The 17368-nt window shown below is 51.7% G+C and overlaps 6 protein-coding genes across 6 annotated transcripts; 4 read left to right on the top strand and 2 right to left on the bottom strand.

Moving 5' to 3' along the window:
• Window positions 1-470: 470 nt before the first annotated feature.
• Window positions 471-1969, top strand: HD553DRAFT_325078 (uncharacterized protein; the record flags this gene model as incomplete). The annotated part of the gene is made up of 2 exons (XM_046181567.1): window positions 471-739; window positions 1021-1969. The coding sequence occupies 2 exons, from the start codon at window positions 471-473 to the stop codon at window positions 1967-1969; spliced, it is 1218 nt and encodes a 405-aa protein (XP_046035126.1).
• A 1959-nt stretch (window positions 1970-3928) lies between these two features.
• On the top strand, window positions 3929-4153 carry HD553DRAFT_257839 (uncharacterized protein; the record flags this gene model as incomplete). Its single annotated transcript, XM_046177373.1, has 1 exon — window positions 3929-4153. A coding segment is annotated over one exon (225 nt), but the record flags the coding sequence as incomplete, so codon positions are not given.
• Window positions 4154-5525: 1372 nt separating this feature from the next.
• On the top strand, window positions 5526-7588 carry HD553DRAFT_325080 (uncharacterized protein; the record flags this gene model as incomplete). The annotated part of the gene is made up of 7 exons (XM_046181568.1): window positions 5526-5628; window positions 5734-6071; window positions 6167-6337; window positions 6417-6449; window positions 6550-6639; window positions 6713-6790; window positions 6866-7588. 7 exons carry the CDS (start codon window positions 5526-5528, stop codon window positions 7586-7588), a joined length of 1536 nt encoding a protein of 511 aa, XP_046035128.1.
• Window positions 7589-7836: 248 nt separating this feature from the next.
• Window positions 7837-10142, bottom strand: HD553DRAFT_343609 (uncharacterized protein; the record flags this gene model as incomplete). Its single annotated transcript, XM_046182891.1, has 4 exons — window positions 7837-8111; window positions 8214-8240; window positions 8314-9529; window positions 9669-10142. The coding sequence occupies 4 exons, from the start codon at window positions 10140-10142 to the stop codon at window positions 7837-7839; spliced, it is 1992 nt and encodes a 663-aa protein (XP_046035129.1).
• A 3147-nt stretch (window positions 10143-13289) lies between these two features.
• HD553DRAFT_343611 (uncharacterized protein) lies at window positions 13290-14783 on the top strand (the record flags this gene model as incomplete). The annotated part of the gene is made up of 6 exons (XM_046182892.1): window positions 13290-13332; window positions 13439-13513; window positions 13610-13737; window positions 13822-13897; window positions 13972-14402; window positions 14484-14783. 6 exons carry the CDS (start codon window positions 13290-13292, stop codon window positions 14781-14783), a joined length of 1053 nt encoding a protein of 350 aa, XP_046035130.1.
• Window positions 14784-14872: 89 nt separating this feature from the next.
• On the bottom strand, window positions 14873-16796 carry HD553DRAFT_325083 (uncharacterized protein; the record flags this gene model as incomplete). The annotated part of the gene is made up of 3 exons (XM_046181569.1): window positions 14873-15261; window positions 15324-16170; window positions 16248-16796. The coding sequence occupies 3 exons, from the start codon at window positions 16794-16796 to the stop codon at window positions 14873-14875; spliced, it is 1785 nt and encodes a 594-aa protein (XP_046035131.1).
• Window positions 16797-17368: the final 572 nt, after the last annotated feature.

Genomic DNA, 17368 nt, shown 5'->3' on the forward strand with positions numbered 1-17368 from the left:
TCGTGAAACCTACTATTGCCCTCATTCTTAACAAGGGTCAATATGACTGCTAGATGCATCTCTATGTTATCATCAGCCTTAAGAAGGATTCGTAGAGTAGTCGTACATTTGAACATCAACATGTGACCAAGACTGGTAAACGGCCGTATTGGCAGACCAGTCACTATACAGTCAGCCTCGAGAGAGGCTACGAAGGGATTGCGGAAGATCTCGTGCTGAGACCACTGCGCCGACACGAGGTAATAAATCGGTTGTATGTCGTCACCGGATCATCGATCTACTAGGCCCCCTCTTCTCGGGGGGACAGGCTGATGCAGGTGTGCTTCCTTTGTCACCTTCCTCGATTCAGTCTATCCTCCCCTGTAGTGCCGAGCCACACCCTATATACTGGGCGAGACAGCCGCCGACTCATTAGTTAGCTCCTCAGAGTAGGATCGACTTCTGACTGCACCAATCACCAGCCTTAAACAATGAACGAGCCTTCTTGGGGCAACCCTACACTGGACTCGAAACTGACGGACGGACATCAACCCGGTCTTCATGATGGCTTCAGGCTTCCACCACTGAACTTCCCTCTAAGTTCTGTGGACATTAAAGTTCGGAACATACCAAGTCCTATCGAGCCCAACTGGACGAATCCATACGCTCAAAACCCCTCCGGAAGTTACCTACCTTCCCGCTCAACGTTGGGACAAGCCCGGAGACTAGAAATACCATCAGACAGTCACTACGAAACAAGGTAAGTTTGCCGGAAATCGACTTCTATTTCACAGTCCAATCAATAGGTTTTACATCGCTCAGATCCTTCTCAACCCAAAGATGGCAAGAGGGATCTTCCCAAAAAGAGACTGATGCAGAGACCAAAAAACACCGCCAGGGGCTTAGACGCAAGAGACGTAAGATGAATAAGGACACGATAGATACAAAAATGTCTAGCGACTACCCAGATTTGAAGGGAATACTGAACTGTCATGCCAACTTGGAGTTTTTGACTAAACTCCGAGATTACGTGCATCAAAGGACCGTGCCAGACGATTTGACGCAGTTGAGAAAGGACGCTAACTTGTATAGTCGACCAGAAGAGCTTTCCAACTTGGCAAAACAATTACTGCCTGAAGGCAAGCGGTCAGAATCCTTCATCAAATTCGTTACCCTAGTTTTACAGCTTAGGATCAAGCTCAAACTGAACTTTCGCGAAAAAGCGGTCATTGACCTTGAGGAATCCATCTCGGCTTTTGCAATTCAAGATCAGCAAAGCGCAGTGTCTTATGCGTCTGTTCGTTCATCCTTCCACAGCGAAGCTAAGGCTCCAGTCCATGCGATGCCTTTGGACAGTGGTACTACTCTTGCGACCACGCTGTACCAGCCATCTGATCCCGAGGGGGCTCCAACGACAGGTGTAGTTCACTTAACCCCTCGCTCAGCGTGGATCAACAAGTACTCCAGAAAAGCAAATCCTGATCAAGATCTGCTAAAGCTAGTGTCCATGACACTGTTGAGAGAGGACAGCTTTTTGGTAGAGCTTGACCAGTATCTGGCAGCGAGGCAGGTAGCAGGAACTCTAAACATTTTACTTCCGGAGGTCATTATGTGCGACGAACGATGTAGAGTCTTTCGTCCTAATGAAGGGAAAGACTTTCCTGCCCTTGTGACTCTGGCTTCTGAGATGTTACCGGATGATCAGAATTATGAGGTTGCTCTTGCGATAGCATGGATCTTTCAACGTAGGAATCGGTTGACCGGGAACAAGCGAGCCATCGAGCCCTGGAAGACCCACTCCAGAGCATCATCATGGGATAGACGTTTCTTTAGGATCCCGGACATATCACAGGAGACCCTGTTCTCCTCGAAGACATCTCAGACTCAGGCTACTAGTCTGGAATCCACCTTCATTTACTATACACCCAGGACCATGCTTTCGGGGTCTACCTTTGAAACACAATCTTGCGCGCCGCCATCCCAAACTTGAACATCCGAATCGTCTTTTCGGATAGTCTGTACTTTGTATCATATTGTCGGTGGAGCTATGGTTCTTGTACATGTAGTAATTATACAATCACATTTTGGAATATTTCCCTTGTTTCCGAGGCTAGCTCAGCCACGAGAAGCCTGCGGGACCTCAAAATCTATACGGGTGAACGAATCGCCTTCCTGAAAAAAGAGCTGTGACAGCCGGATAGGCGGGATCTATGGAAGCGTAATACCCTCTTACTCTGAGCTGGATGACAAGCTGGATGACAAGCGTATTTGACAATGCCTCGAAAGTCTGATGAGATACAATTTGGTAACATTTCGTGACACAGACTATCTGCCATTCGGAATGCTCTAGGCAGTTTTACGATCGATCAGACACGAATGGAATGAAGCTTACTGGATGGGATTCATCATCGACAAGCGCGCTTGTGCTTTCATCCAAGATCGATTTGAATCTCGTCTAGATAGATTTTTAAACTGTAAAGCTGCTCAACTGTTATCCTCTATCCGGGCAGTGGGATAGAATATGGAGGATCCCTGATGAGCTATCGCTGAACGACGGCGCCAGAGACAACCATTAACAACGAGAAGGGGTGACTTGAGCTGGTCTGGCTCTCGTTATTCTTCGTCCTTCGATGAAAACCTTTCTGAGAAGTCTCTCCTCCGTCTACTGCACGGTTTTTCGCTTACAGAAAGCCCTAGTAGATAGGCATTGCGTCGGCTTGAGCAAAATTGAGCGCAACATACATAAATAACGTTCCGCGACTTACAGCAAGTTGGTCGCCGCTGTCTGATACACAGGCGATAGCTAAGCACCACTCAGCCTGACTGACCTGCATCCTGAACGACATATCGAGTTATCGAGTCGTTATCCTGAGTTGTTGACCGCAGGTGACAAATTAAACACGGCTCTTCTGATCGTGTGATGTGCGTTTCGCGAAGCGATTCATGTCTGTGAAGCAGATGCCACAAGTGTGGTAGCGCGCGCCTATGGGGCGCCATAAGCGTCAAATGCAAAATTGTATGCTACCACGTTTACGCGTATCAAGACTCGATTGCGCGTATCTAGACTCGATTTCGCCTTTACAACACTCAACTACGCCTTTCACTTCTCGCCTTTACGAGCCCAGTCTAGGTGGCCCTACAATCGACTCGATCAGTCTCGGCTGTACTATAAAGGGACCATGTAGTCACGTATACGCGACCATGTCCTTTCACATCCCAATCATGAGTTGCAATTCACTCGAATCAGCTTACAATGGAGTCCACTGGTCATATTGTTCTAGTTTCTGCCCACGTCGCCCAAATATTCGTGCCGATACGGCTTTACCTCGATCAGGAGCTCAATCAACGGGATCCCCTGCTCCTACCAACCCTGCTTAACGCTCTAGACGACCTCGCACACTTTCTACGAATCGTTGTCAAGCACCGTATCCCTCATCAAGCTTACCGCGAGCACATTCTTGCCGTCATTGGATTCCAAGATCGTCTCTGTGCTTATCAAAGATCTTTGACTGATGCTCCAGCCATCGTCGCTCCCAACTTGACAAGGTCACTAGAGGGCGGCCGCCCTACCGTCTCAATCCCCGCAGAACAACTCGTACTGTATACCAACCTTGGCTTCCACGACAAAGACATCGCTCGACTACTTGGCACCTCGAGAAGCACGATCACTAGGCGAAGGAAGGAATTGGGCTTGCAGAAGCGTCGGGAGAAACACTTGGTACCCCAAGATCGTCTTGAAGCTGTAAGTGCAAGAGCGTTCGAGACCGAACAAGACTTTTCAAGACACGACAAGACTTGAATAGACTTGAAAAGACATTTAAAGACTGTTAAAAGCATGTCTTAGGCTAAAGAGCTTTCGTTATCGTTGACATAAGCTGATTTGACTTGGATTTGTTCTACAAAGCTTGTCGGCAATATCCTAACAACTGTCGACTCCAACAATACCGGAGAACGTCTTGTTATGGGTCTCCTCACGGCACAAGGAGTCAAAGTTACCCGACGACAGTTGAGAGATGTCATGCAGACGTATGACCCACAAGGGAACATGCTGAGGCGAGCGCAGGTCCTGCACAGACGCGACTACGATGTCCCCTTCATCAATTCTCTATGGCACATGGACGGCCAGCATAAACTCATCAACTGGAAGTTCGTCATTCATGGCTGCGTAGACGGCAAATCCCGACTTATCGTCTATATGCAAGCTTCCGACAACAATCGTTCTGATACGGTTGATGCAAGCTTTCTGCGTGCTACTCATGAGTGGGGATGGCCGTCAAGAGTTAGAGCAGACTATGGGGGGGAAAATCTCGGGGTTCGGGATCTGATGAACCAAGTAAGAGGTCAGTCTGGCTCATCGAGTCTCGTTTACACTTTTTTACACTCAACGAGACGTATATTCACTCATTGTGACTTCGATCCGTCCAATCGCACTTGTTAACAGGATCGAATCGTGGTTCGTTTATGCAAGGCCCTTCGACCCGCAACGTGCGGATTGAGAGGCAGTGGAGACAAGTTGGAGAGTCTGTCACCCAGAAGTTCACAAGGGCGTTCATGGAGTTGGAGTCGCAAGACGATCTGGATCGGAACAACGCGGTAGACATTTACTGTCTTCACTATGTGTTCATGCCGTACCTGAACTTCGTGCTAGGACACTATGTTGACGCATGGAACCATCACGGTATGTCGAATCCTGGGTTAAGAGGGCTTAGTCCAGTGCAGATGTGGTATCGAGGTGAGTAATCATTTGATTAGTCTTGATAAGTCGAAACGTGACTGAACTGGTCCATATTGGACTTTATAAGGCTTGCTTGACGCGACTAGCAACGGATACGACTTGGACTTGTTTCCCGAGACTCGACACAACATCGATGGCACACAGTTTGACAACAACGCCCCAGGCGAACACGCAAGGGATAATCAAGGATGGGTCAACGCTTTACGTATGGAGGCAACGGCTCCAGTGCAGGACCAGCTGCGTCAACCTCGTCATCGCGATCCATTTGTTATCGTCCCTCGCTACATGGACCACGTCCCGGACGTCTTGGTCACAGAGGAATTCAAACAGGAACTCGTCAATCACTATCCTGTCCAAGCGTTCGATAATCTCTGCCAAGCTGTGGCTCATTATCTGGCTGTACGCGAGTACGTTTACAACACCTTGCAAGATCTTGACTTGCGTGGAACTCTTGAGCCGTAGAGATGCTATGTCAAGCACGCGTGAGAAACCACAAGCCTCCTCTGCATCCGCTGAGCCTCGCTTACGCCTTGTTGCTCTTGTTTCAAGTGGTCAACCATCCTTTCGACTGGCTTAAACCCTCCTTTGGCCTATTGTTGTCGACAAACAACAACAAACAACAATAAAATTCCTCGTACGACTGCTTGGCTGGTAGGCAGGGCGAGATTTGCTATATCTCTCGCCCTATTTTGATCGTTTGTAACTTCTTCGAGTTCTTCTATCAAATTCATTCCTTTCAAACATATTGTCATCGCTCAACTCCCGTAAACCTACTACTCTAAACTCATCGTTACTACCCCCTCCAATCAACATGTCTGAATCTTCCGACCGAATCTCCAAGAGCCCCGAGTTCCCGGGACACGACACCTCGATGGAGGTGCTTGCGAAGTGGAAGGAGGACCTCGACGCTCATGGTGAGTCTCTTTGAGTCTTGTTTAGTCTTTTTCCAGCTCTTCCTCGCTCTACAACGCCTGGAAAAGAGTCTTTTAGTCTGATTCGATACTGTTTCTGTATTGTAGACCGCCGTGAAGAACGTCGAGGAGCTCTCCGGCCCCGGGGAGACAAGAACGAGTTGGGCCTGCCCAAACCTCCTCCCGCCGGCTCGAGCTCGAGTTCCGGCACCAAGAAGACCGGACCCGGGCCGAGCAAGGGTTCGAAGCAGCCGGGGAAGAGAACGGTTGCGAAGAAGCAGCTGGCGAGGGGTCCGGGAGGGAAGTTTTTGCCCAAGGCCGTGGGGGATAAGGGGAAGGGGAAAGAGTTGGGGCAGGAGGTGAAGGGGCCGGACGACATGGACGTCGATGTCCCGGAGGATGACGAGGAGGTGGTGGAGGAGGAGGAGGAGGTCCAGGCCGAGCCCGTAAGTCTATTTGAGTCAAGTAAAGTCCTTTCTAGTCGAACGTAGACTCTTTTAGTCGACAGTAAACTCACCCAACGTCCTTTGGGGTTTCACAGACAACGACGTTGACGATGAGTGAGCTCCGAGAGCTCATCCGAGCGGGGGCTGAGAAGGTGTTGGAGGGCGAGAGGAAGCAGAGGGAGAAGGAGGAGAAGGCGGAGAAGGAGAAGGAGGAGAAGGAGAAGTTGGAGTCGGACGAGGCGATCGCGAAGGCGAGGGAGGAGATGGTATGTTCTTACATGTTTCCTTTATACTGTTTACTTGTCAATCTGATTGCGAGTGCGTTGTTGATCTTCTCGACTATAGGAGGAGGCCGCGAAGGCCACGAAGACGACCGTGGTAAGTATTCAGGCCTAGTCACGCTCAAATACACCAACTACGCCCACTTACACTCGACTCTGCTTGACTCTTACTTACCTCTGATTGTTTGCGTTCACAGGACAAGAAAGCGGTTTCCCCCGAGGTGACGGCCTCGACTTCGGGGGACAAGGAGAAGGCCAAGGATGGCGTGGTGCAGATTGCTGGATGTGTAAGTAGCCCTTCGCCTACAACTACCAATCTGTATTACTGACTCATAGCTTCTTTGTTCGTCGCTTCTTTAGACGGTCTCTAAAGATGGCAAAACCATCATCGACGGCGAAGGCAAAGGCCTTACGACGTACAAGTGGGACAAAGTCCAAGTAAGTTGGGCTTGTTTAGACTTGATAACGCTCGAATAGACGAACAAAGACTAATTGAGCTCTTTCAACTATCAGGTGTGCCGACACATGCTGAAGAAGCATGCCACGTCTCTCGTCGAGTGCCTTGGGGAGAACCGATGCGTGTCATGCCGCAAAGGGGGTCGGGACCTCAAGAGCAACAAGGAGACCCAGCACTTCGACGATCAGTTCTCGAGGTGCATCTTCGGCGACGATAAGGGCTGCTTGTGCTGCAAGTGGAAAGGGAGGAACGCCGATTGCCGCGGCGCCAACAAAGCCGGTGCTCTTGCACCTCTCGCTGAGCACGAGAAGAACACCGCCGCCGCCGCCGCCCTTGCTGCCAGGGCCTCTACCCCGCCTCGCTTTCCCGTCTTTGGTGGCATCGGATCACCGACTCGCCCTCTCGCTCCTCCCGCCGCCGCCACCCTAGCGTTCGAGCAGACTACGCACGATGTGGCCAAAAAAGTCCAAGCGGCCGGTGCGTGGTTGGAGAAGGTTCAGCAGGAGTGGGCGGACCTCGGGAAGTCTGACGAAGGCCAGGAGGACTGGAACGGTCTCGCCGAGAAGTTCCCAAAGGCTTCGGCGCTCCTTGCTGAGGCCAACGAGATCATCACCCATCTCGACGGTGCCGCTTTGACCGGACTGGGGCGCGAGCTCGAGCAGGGCGTTACCAAGGTCAAGGCTGAACGGGAGACAGCTTTGCCGGCCACTCCCACCAGGACTCGAGCGGGATGGGCTTCGAGGCCTTTCGGTACGGGATTTGGGGCTCCTTCGTCGTGATTCTTGCTTCTTTCGATATGTAAATGTAAATGTATCTAGGACAGTCTCGTATCGCGCTGTTTGTATCTTTTTATGCGAAGAATACCTCGAATAAGCCTTGCACCAAGCGATCAAACTCTTCTCCGTGTTACAAAGACTTATCGCGCCCAATTCAGCAACAAAAAGACTAAATTTGTGTTAACAAGTCGCGTCAAGTGTAACAGAGTCTAACACGCAGGTGACAGAAAGACTTACATCAGTATGAGCACCTATTGAAGCTTGGCCGGCAGCCTTTTCCTTCGTTGCCCTTTGCCCACTGCTTGTTGTTGCTCCAAAGCCTTTGCAGCACGTGTCCTTGCGGCTGCTGAGCTCTCGGGAAGATCTGCAGAGCTCATTGCCTCGTGCTTCCTCTTGCGTCCGCCTCCGGACCTTTGCTGCAAGGTAGAAGTGGCAGCAGCAGCAGTCGAGGTGGAAGGGTCAAGTTCCTTTGACGCTGTAGAAGATACAGTCTCTTCAGCAGGACAGGCGGTGTTGTCCACGTTTGCTACGGAAGATCATATTGAAGCAAGATCAGTAACCCCGATCTCAACCGAACAAATACTGTTTGGAGTCTTGTCTAGTCCTAATAACCCCGCACAAAGCTTACCTGGACCAATCTCATGCGAAACATTTCCTGGAGTCGAGATATAGCGGTGATAAGCGTTATTAAGCATTGTTGAGCCTTATCGAGCACAACTTCCACTCACCTGGTTCCATTGAAGTCCTCTGATTGCCATCCTGGGTTGCTTCGACTGCGCCCTGTGCGTCCATGTCGAGGTACTGGAACGGGAAGTTGGGGTCCAGCTCATCAAGGAAATGGTCGCTAGTCTGACTATGCTCGTCGACCTGCGGGAGTCCCATGCTCTCCAGCAATTGCTGATCTCCAGCCGAGCGTTCAAACGAGAACGATTCGGTGCCGTCGAAGGGGCCTGCGCCCGAACCTGACTCAGTCTGGTCGTAAGAAGACTCGGCTCGTCCAGTTGAGGTTGGGTTACTGCTATCGACCCCACCTAACGAGTTGGCCAAGTCAAGGTGAGACCTAAGCCGTTGTTTCTGATTCGACAGCCATCGTGCGCCGAACGCTGGATGTTGGGCGACTTTCGAGAGGAGTTTTCCCAAAGCAGGAGCAGACTGCTCATCATCTGAATCGATCACGCTCACGATAGAGATTCCTGAGGAGGATACAGAGGTAGCCCTTTGCTTCCCCTTACCCTTCCACTTCTGTTTTGGCCGGGGACGGGGACGAGTGTAAGATGGGCTAGTCGGCTCAAGCTTGAGACCAGGTTCGGCTTTGACCTTTCCGTTGAGAGCCAAGTTGGACTTTTTTCGACTTGTTTTGGCCTTGTTGTCCTCTTCCCCCTCTTCCTGCTCACGAAAGGGCACACAATTGCGCTGATGGACAGGTAGCTGTATCGAAGGGTATTTACGCCTACACCCTGAGCAAGGCCTCAACGCATTGCGATGATCGGAGTCGTCGCTGTCTAAATCCTCTTCCCACATGTCGCCTTCCTGCTTATGAGCGGCTGTGATCTGGTATCTCCAACCGGGAGAGTCGTTTGCAGGGAACTCCCACCCTTCCTCGATGATGTACATTGACGAAGAGTTGTGATACATCTTCTGTAAATCCTTAAGCGTGAATTCATAGGCCCGTCCAAGCGTCTCGGGGTGGAAACGAGTCGTGCCCTGACCCAGTTTGGCCCATAAAAAGGGTTTGATAAGGAAGCGAGACCCATGTTTGGCCCTAAACTTGTCCAACACAGTCTTCGCAATGTCGGTAGGGTTCATGTCGGGTGTCAGGTCGATTAACTGACTGTACCCAGTCGTCTCTGTGGCCTCGGCAAACATAGCGCCGGCCTTCGGCTTTGCCTTGTTCCATAACATGACCTCCCTGCGAAGGATAGACCCACAGCCAATATAGGTAACCTGGAATCAACAAGAACTACTTGTCAGTACGAACAAAACTCAGTCCAACTTCACAAGCACGTCTCGGGTTCAACTAAGTTCAAAAAAGTGTTAACAAGACCTCGCAAGTCTTGTTTAGTCGTAAAACCGGCTGACTTACCCGATTGTAAGTCTTGCCAATGAGGTAAGGCTTAGCTTGGGCTACCGTAGCCTTTTTCTGAAGGCCCCGAGCCGTAGCCATCTGGAAACTTCCATTCCGGAACCGTTGAGTAGAGCCAGTAGCTGATCCGCTAGGGGGATTGGGCGGGGGGAAGGTTGTGATCATTTGACTCGGGTGAGGGTATCCTGTATGTTGTCGTTCAATCGCAACAGCGCTCTGCGAGGGCCTGAGACCGGCGTTGTTTGAAGCCGATAGATCGACCTGGTCTATAGGGGTAACGGGAGCATAAGGAGCCCTAGGTTGTTCTGTAGAAGCTCTAGGTTGCTCAATCGAAGCCATGGCGGGTCGACCAGGCATGGGAGGAAGAGGAGCTACAATTTGCTGGACCCACTGATCGACTAGCTGACGATCTCCTCCAAGTCGCTGTTGAAGGAGTCGAGTCAAGTCGGCGTCGGAGATGTTGTGGGTGGACATGGTTTCCAAGGGGACGTAAAGGCCTAAGTGAGGTGTTTAATATGGTATTTGGGGGGGCAATTAGAGATAGAGCAGCTATGCGAGACTTGATATAGCTTGGCCGTGAAAGTCGAGCATGAACAAAGCTTCATCTAGTCTAATCAAGTCTAAACTAGTCGTAACTGGTCATTCCGAGTCTTCGTGATACTGACCGTGGCTCATCGGATGCAAATAAGGGTCACCGGAGCCTAGTAAGGCAAAAAGTAGGCGAAAAGTAAACAATCAACGCAAACAAGCGACCATACGCGCGTCGAAACCATTAACAAGCGAAAGTATAGGCGAGTGACGCTTCCGGCGGGCCATACGCGCCTGATGAAGTTGTCGCGATGCAACGCGAACCGCGAGGAGCGAGGCTTGTGTGCGAGACGACTGTGCCCCTGGTAGAATCACAGGGTGACAATCCTGACAGCCTTGCTGCATATCTCAGCCATCGATAGAAGCCGATTTTCGCATGGACACCCTCTCCGTGACGGTCCTTAGTTTGACGATGAAACGCGGACAAAGGAGAGTCGAAACATCCCTTGGCGCCCGGGAGTTATGACAGGCAATAGATCCAAGTCTCGAATTCCATATAATGTCAAGCGATCCATCTGGCTACATCCTCATTGGCTTTGTCCTAGTTTATGGCCTGAACTGCCAACATTACAACTCGGATTCCCATTTCCACCTCGTGTCGAAAGTTATACCGATACATACATAGCAGCGGGAAATATGCGTGATGAAGCACATCAAACTATAGTGAGCCGAAAGCGTCAACTCGCCGCGACGTGTTATGTCCGTCTCGTCGCGCGCGATATATTACCATGTCCGCTTCCGCGCGAGAGATATATTACCAGCCGTAGCGATCAGAGCGGTTGGAATCACAAAAAGCAGCTCTTCGTCCCAGTTTTTGTTAGATTGGTATGAAGTTATCTCGGGCCCAGAGGGGGCGCAAGGCCCATGCCTGCCTCAGGCTTTGCCTAAGTCTACCTCAGACCTACTTCGACAGTCCTAGACATATACTTGATCGATGTACAGCATATCCTAGCCTTATACAAACATGCCCGATCACAATCCCGATCCGTACGAGGGCATTCAAGCTGCCGTCGACGCCTACGTCGAGGAGGTACATACCCCTATCCTTGCACTGCTCGCCTTACCATCAGCGGATCGGGATCACAGCCTCCTACCTCCGTTCATACACCAACTAGATGGTCTCGTTACCTGGCTGACGGCCGAAGCTAGGGGCAAATTACCTATGCAAGTACTGCGTAATCACTGGCAGGCAACACTTAGCCTGCGTGAGCAACTTGCCGCTGTACACCAAAACATCTTGAACAACGCTCCGACCCATCTCTCCAGGCAAACCGTCGCTCTGCCAACTGGTGGCTATAGCCTGGCCTTGAACATTCCTTTGTTCCAGCAGCTAGATCAAGAGGGCTTTACCGACCAGGAGATAGCCGAACACTTGGGCTGTTCTCGAAGTACTGTTCGCCGACGTCGACTAGCATTGGGTGGGCCATCTAAACGGGAAGTCAAGCACCAAGTGCCGGAGGAAGTCATTCAGAAGGTGAGTACCTGACCCAGTATGGCTTAGTATGCCGATCTTTATATTCGCTTGACTGAGTTCATATGCCATGCCACAGCATATACAAGATTGTTTGAATAGCCAAGACGGCATCATGGTCGGCTATCGCAAACTGCAAGGCTATCTCGAAGGCGTGGGTGTGCACATCACCCGAGAGCATGCAAGAGAGCTAAGCAGGGCTTTAGATCCGGAAGGTTCAAGGCTACGCAAGTCAGTCATGCGTAAACGGCGGGTGTACAAGGTCCCGTTCCCGAACTCTCTCTGGCACATCGATGGTCAACACAAGCTTATACGCTGGAAGTTTGTTATACATGGAGGCGTCGATGGGTACAGCCGAGTCTGCGTATTCATGCAAGCGGGCGATAACAACCGGGCCGAGACAGTAGAGAGGTTGTTCCTTCACGCCACGGATGAATGGGGATGGCCTCAACGGGTACGGGTAGATTTTGGGAAAGAGAACTACGGCATTTGGAAGCAGATGGTAGCCATTCGAAGTAAGCACACTAGGCTGTGACTAGCTTAACCGCCCGCATATGCACAGGCTCATGGGCCTTCCTGCTTAGATACCATCAAAGCACCTTTCATCCGAGGCAAATCGACCAGCAACACCCCAATCGAGCGTCATTGGAAGGAAGTTGGGGAAAAGTTCACGCACAAATACTCAAGAACATTTGCCGACCTTGAGTTCAGAGAAGAGCTCGACCCCGACAACCCAGTCGACATTTTCTGCCTACACCATTGCTTCTTACCCCTGCTGAACCTGACCATCCGCCGACATGTCCTTGCGCATAACCATCACAAGAGCACGACCTCTGGTGAACGTGGATGGAGCCCACGCAAGAAGTGGCTTGATGGCATGCTGAAGGCTAGAGCTCGAGGGATGGATCTTGATCTTTTCCCCGCCGACGCTCTTGATGATATGGGCATCATTGACGAGGTGCTATCCGGGGACGAAGAAGACGAAGGTGTAGACGGAGACGGGCCAGGCTCTGCCAGACGCAGGCCAGGCGTACTAAGCTGGGTATCGGAACAACGGCAAGAAGATCTGTCACAGCCTGAACGTGAAAGCGATCCCTATGTCGAGGTCGAACGGTATCACGAGCTGTTACCACCGCTGCTACAAGATCCAGGCTTTAGGAAAGCGCTCAATCAACATTTCCCGCCCCCAACGGAACACTCTGCCGAGGAAGGTGACGATGGCCTCTTCAATACCCTGCAATACCTTGCCGTACGGGAGTGGGTTCATGACTGTATCTTGGCTGACGAGTGATGTGGCCAATGGCATAAGCGTATGTTTGTTTTGATTTGATGGCATACGAAAAGAACAAAAGAACCTCTCGACGTGTTCCATCATCAGTAAACAAAGACGTGGCATGGGCCTAGGGGGTAGGTAGGCCCATGCCACCGACGCACTTGATATATCTACATCACCTTCTCATCGATTCTTACTTTACTATCACATCTGTCTATACGTCTATACTCTAAACGCAAACACTTAAATCGACCTCGTCTTTATCAAACTCTTTGCATACATTTTCAAAATGGAGAACAACGAACAGCCTTTGCCCGTTTTTCCCGGCGGTTGTAAGTCATAGCATACCTTTAGCATACCTTTCGTACGCCAATAGGTTCTGAAAGTCTTAGCTTACACCTGGGTCTTTGTGTTCTCGTCTGACCTTACCTTGCACAGCGCTTGAAGATTATCAAGTGTGGATGACCGAATTGACGGACGAGCAGAGGGCGAGGTTCAACGAGGTGAACGAGAGTAAGCCCTTCCTTTGACTACGCCTTCCCCGTCCATATCCTTCCGCTGTTGCTGCTTGCATATACTGATACCTTCGCAATCATTTCTTGTGTGTAGGGGCACTCGAGCAGCGACGTCGGGAGGCCGCGGAAGAGGCTGCGGAGCAGCGCCGGCTGGCTGAGGAGGCCGCCCACCAGGCCGCTCTCGAGCGAGCCCAACGAGAGCGGGATGCTCTCGCTACTGCAGTAAGTTACATGATCATCTCACTACTATTCTCTCGATCTTCCTTGCCTATACCAGACTGATTTCTTATCATGCCTGACGTATAGAGGGCCCAGATCAGGACCTTGCTCAACGTCCCGGCTCACCAGGCCTTGGTGAGGGAGATGTTGGCTGCGGAGGGGTGTAAGCTAGGCGTGTACGGGTCTAATACTTCATCGAGTATAACTGATTTATATGTTTTCGTGTTGAACTCTCAGTCACTATCACCCCCATCCGCTCCACCCGCCCCCCGCCTCCCCCTCCTGCCCCTCCCGTCCCTCCCCTTCGACCCCTCCGAACCGGGCAAAACCAAGGCCCAAACCCGTTCCTCGGCCGTGAGGGCGCAGGTGCAGGTGCGGGTGCGGGTGCGGGTAGCCCCACCACCGAGGCCAGGATGACCAGCTTGCTGGACAGGCTGGAGCTGGTGGTGGGGTCCGACGAGGTGAGGACGCCCCGCCGAGGGTCGAAGAGGCCCGTGGCTCTCGATGAGTTCGATGGGTACGACGACGACTTCGACCTCGTCGATTCGCCCTCTCCGAGCAAGAGGCGGAGCCGGAGGCTGTCGCCACGCATCCCGCCCCATGAGGGGTTTCAAATGCCCAAGTTCAAGCCGGTGACCTGGTCCAACAACCGTTGGGCCAACGCGATTGTAAGTCACGTCAAGGCTGATAGATTAGTTGGCAAACAAATACTAACCCCGTTGGTCTTTCATCTTTGTTATCCCTCGCAGGCCGCCGAGGCCCTGTACAACGATCCCGGGGCCGCCTTGATGATCGACGGTGACGAGTGCAACGTCTGTTGTGGGGAGACACGCCCGCCCCAAGAAGACGATGCGCTCATGATTGCCATGAACGAGAGGTATGCGGAGTGCTCGGTCATCCCGGGTAAGGAGGGCAAGTGTTTGAGGTGCATCTGGCGTAACGGCAAGAACTGCCAGTATGTCACTCACCCTTGGTACTCGTCTCGCCGAGAAGCGAAGCCTACGAGCACCCAGCTCAAGGCTGCTGCTCAAGGTGGGCGAAGGAGGTAGTCGGGCCTCTTTTTTTTTATTTATACATGTATTTTCTTTTTTTAAATTATGTTTTTATCTATACCGTTGCGGTCTACAAGTACAAAGGTCTACGCATTGCTAGATGAGGCTTCGTTGTGGCTTCGGAGTCTGCGACGTGCATGAGCAATGCCGCTTTTCTCTGGAGAAGACTTAGACCTTGCCCTCTTGTTGCCAACCGCAACTTCGACCCCAGGCATAAGTGCTGGCTCTTCAACTACGCCTGGCTCAGATAGCCTAGACTCTCCGTCTTGTTCTACGCCGTTGAGATGTGTGCCTAACTCCCAGTCGACTACAACCTCTTCCTGAGCAGCTTGCGTTGATGGTATGGCAGGTTGATCCGAAGGTACACCTTTGGCCACCATCACATGCATATTGAAGTTTTCTCGGCCATGGTCTTCGATAAATTGAACGCATATGGCCCGAAACTGTTCCGGTGTCAGCTTTGTCTTCAGCAGATCTGTATATCAGACGCAAGGTGTGAGCAAACTATATTGTACCAACGCTAGCTTGAGTACTGACCCGATATGCTTGGGCCTTGCGGTTCAGGCGTTCCCCCCACATCACTCACGGCCTGGAAGTCTTCAGTGATCTTGCCCAGGTTTTCGTAATCGTCGATCGTGATGACATCCCGATCGCCTGGGTCTGTGTCGAGCGTGTTTTCACGCTGAACGGCGTCTAGATCTACGACCCCTTCTGGCTCCGATTCTGAGCTCTCCACCTGGTTCAGGGCAATAGCCTTGGCACAGCTGGTGACATGCCACTCTAGCCGGTCCGTAGGGTATGATCTGCCACAACCTGGGCATGTCGGATCTGCCATAGCGATCTCTAACGCTTCTGCATCGCGGTATCGCTGTTCCTCCCGGTCTAATTCGGATGACGTCTCGCGTACGGCCCTTCTCTTTCCCTTCTTTGCCTGGCTCAAGGGAGGGCCCATGGGGGTCTTGGGTAGAGGTTGCCAAGACACAGGATCACGGCTGATTGCTTGAGCAACAGCACGCCGAAAGCCTGAGTGGTGCTGGGTCTCCCAAGTCTCCGGAATGATGCAGATGAACTGCGTGTCGAGGCAACGCGCACGGAGATTGTCGAGGGTCGTATCCCAAGGTGAATACACAGCGGCAGGGTTGAGACTCTGTGAAGCCGGTTGAAGGAAGGCCCAAGACCAGAGGCGGGGTAAAGGTCGGCTTGATTTGAAGATCGTTTCAACGTGTTCAACCATGTCTTTCGCGCTCATGTGGGCCTTGAAATGGAGAGGTTGCATATAGCCAGCTGTAGACAGGTACTCCTTGGTACCGGCCCATTTGCTCTTGAAGATAGAAACAAGGGTCAACTTGTCTCTGACAAAAGAACCGTCTGGGATATAGACCACCTGTGTAAACGATCGAGGGCAAGTTAGTTGACGTGTGGTATCACTACGGAGGGCCCACGAAGCGTACGCGTACTGACCATTCCGGTTTTGCAAGCCTTGACGTCCTTGCCAGGTTTCTTGGGAGGACGAGAGGTCTGCTGCAGAGGATGACCTCCAAAGGCGTAGCCCCCACCATGGCCTCGTTGCTTGAAGTTACCAGCACCTGCAGACCTTATACCCTCTGCGCGAATGAAGGGCGTAGTCTTGTTGGCTTGTACCAGTGCATGAGCTCGTCGAGCAAGGTTGGATGGGCCGACGTCTGGTGAATCACGAGTATTACGGGCCTGAGTCGACCTAGGTGCATATCCAGATGATTCACCTCGGGTTGGTTTGTGTCTGGGCAGAGGGGGAGGGGTAGCTTCTGGGTCTTCGGGGTCGTCTTGCTCTCCATCCCATGAGTCCTCTTCGGCCTCGTCTTCGCTATACACGGGCTGGGCTGGAGCTTTCGGTCGTCGGTTTGGCTCAGGGATGACATGAAGGCGGCTCGATGTTGATGTATCGGGAGCAGGTTCATCTGCAGGTCGATTAGGGGCTACCATCTTCATGATGAGAGCTTCAAGGCGGTCGAGTCGAGCGGCGTCAGACATTTTGAATTGTATAGTATAACGTGGTGTGCTAAGGGCGAAGGTACAAGAGGTGCTAGATGTAACGGTGTGGAGGATAGAGTATAGATATGGGTATAGGTATAGGTGTACGTCTGAGGGCTAGGTCGAGGTGTACGCCGTGACGAGAGGTCTGGGCCCGAGATAACTTCATACCAATCTATCAAAAACTGGGATGAAGAGCTGCTTTTTGTGATTCCAACCGGTATGATATCGCTCGCCAGCACTAGTAGCGGTAAGATATCGCGCGAAACGCGAAATCGCATAATATGCGTTTTTCGCGAGTTGAACCAAACCGCCCGGTATATCAAACTGCGAGCAGCCTGTTCCTTACACACAGGGACGAGCAAAAATTCCAACTTGAGGTGGATGATCGCTTGAAATGGTGGAACGAGACTGGTTTGGATCATCCCACTCGACCCTTGCTTCTAGGAACAGACGGCGAGATCGATCGAGAAAAGGTCAGCGAACTCCATGCGGAGATGGTGATCGAAACATGGGCCGCAAAGCTACGACAACAGGGGGCAAATAATCTCAAGAAGCGGCTAACGAGGGAG

Source organism: Filobasidium floriforme (assembly GCF_021052385.1).
Source record: "Filobasidium floriforme strain CBS 6241 chromosome Unknown HD553scaffold_16, whole genome shotgun sequence".
NCBI lineage: Eukaryota > Fungi > Basidiomycota > Tremellomycetes > Filobasidiales > Filobasidiaceae > Filobasidium > Filobasidium floriforme.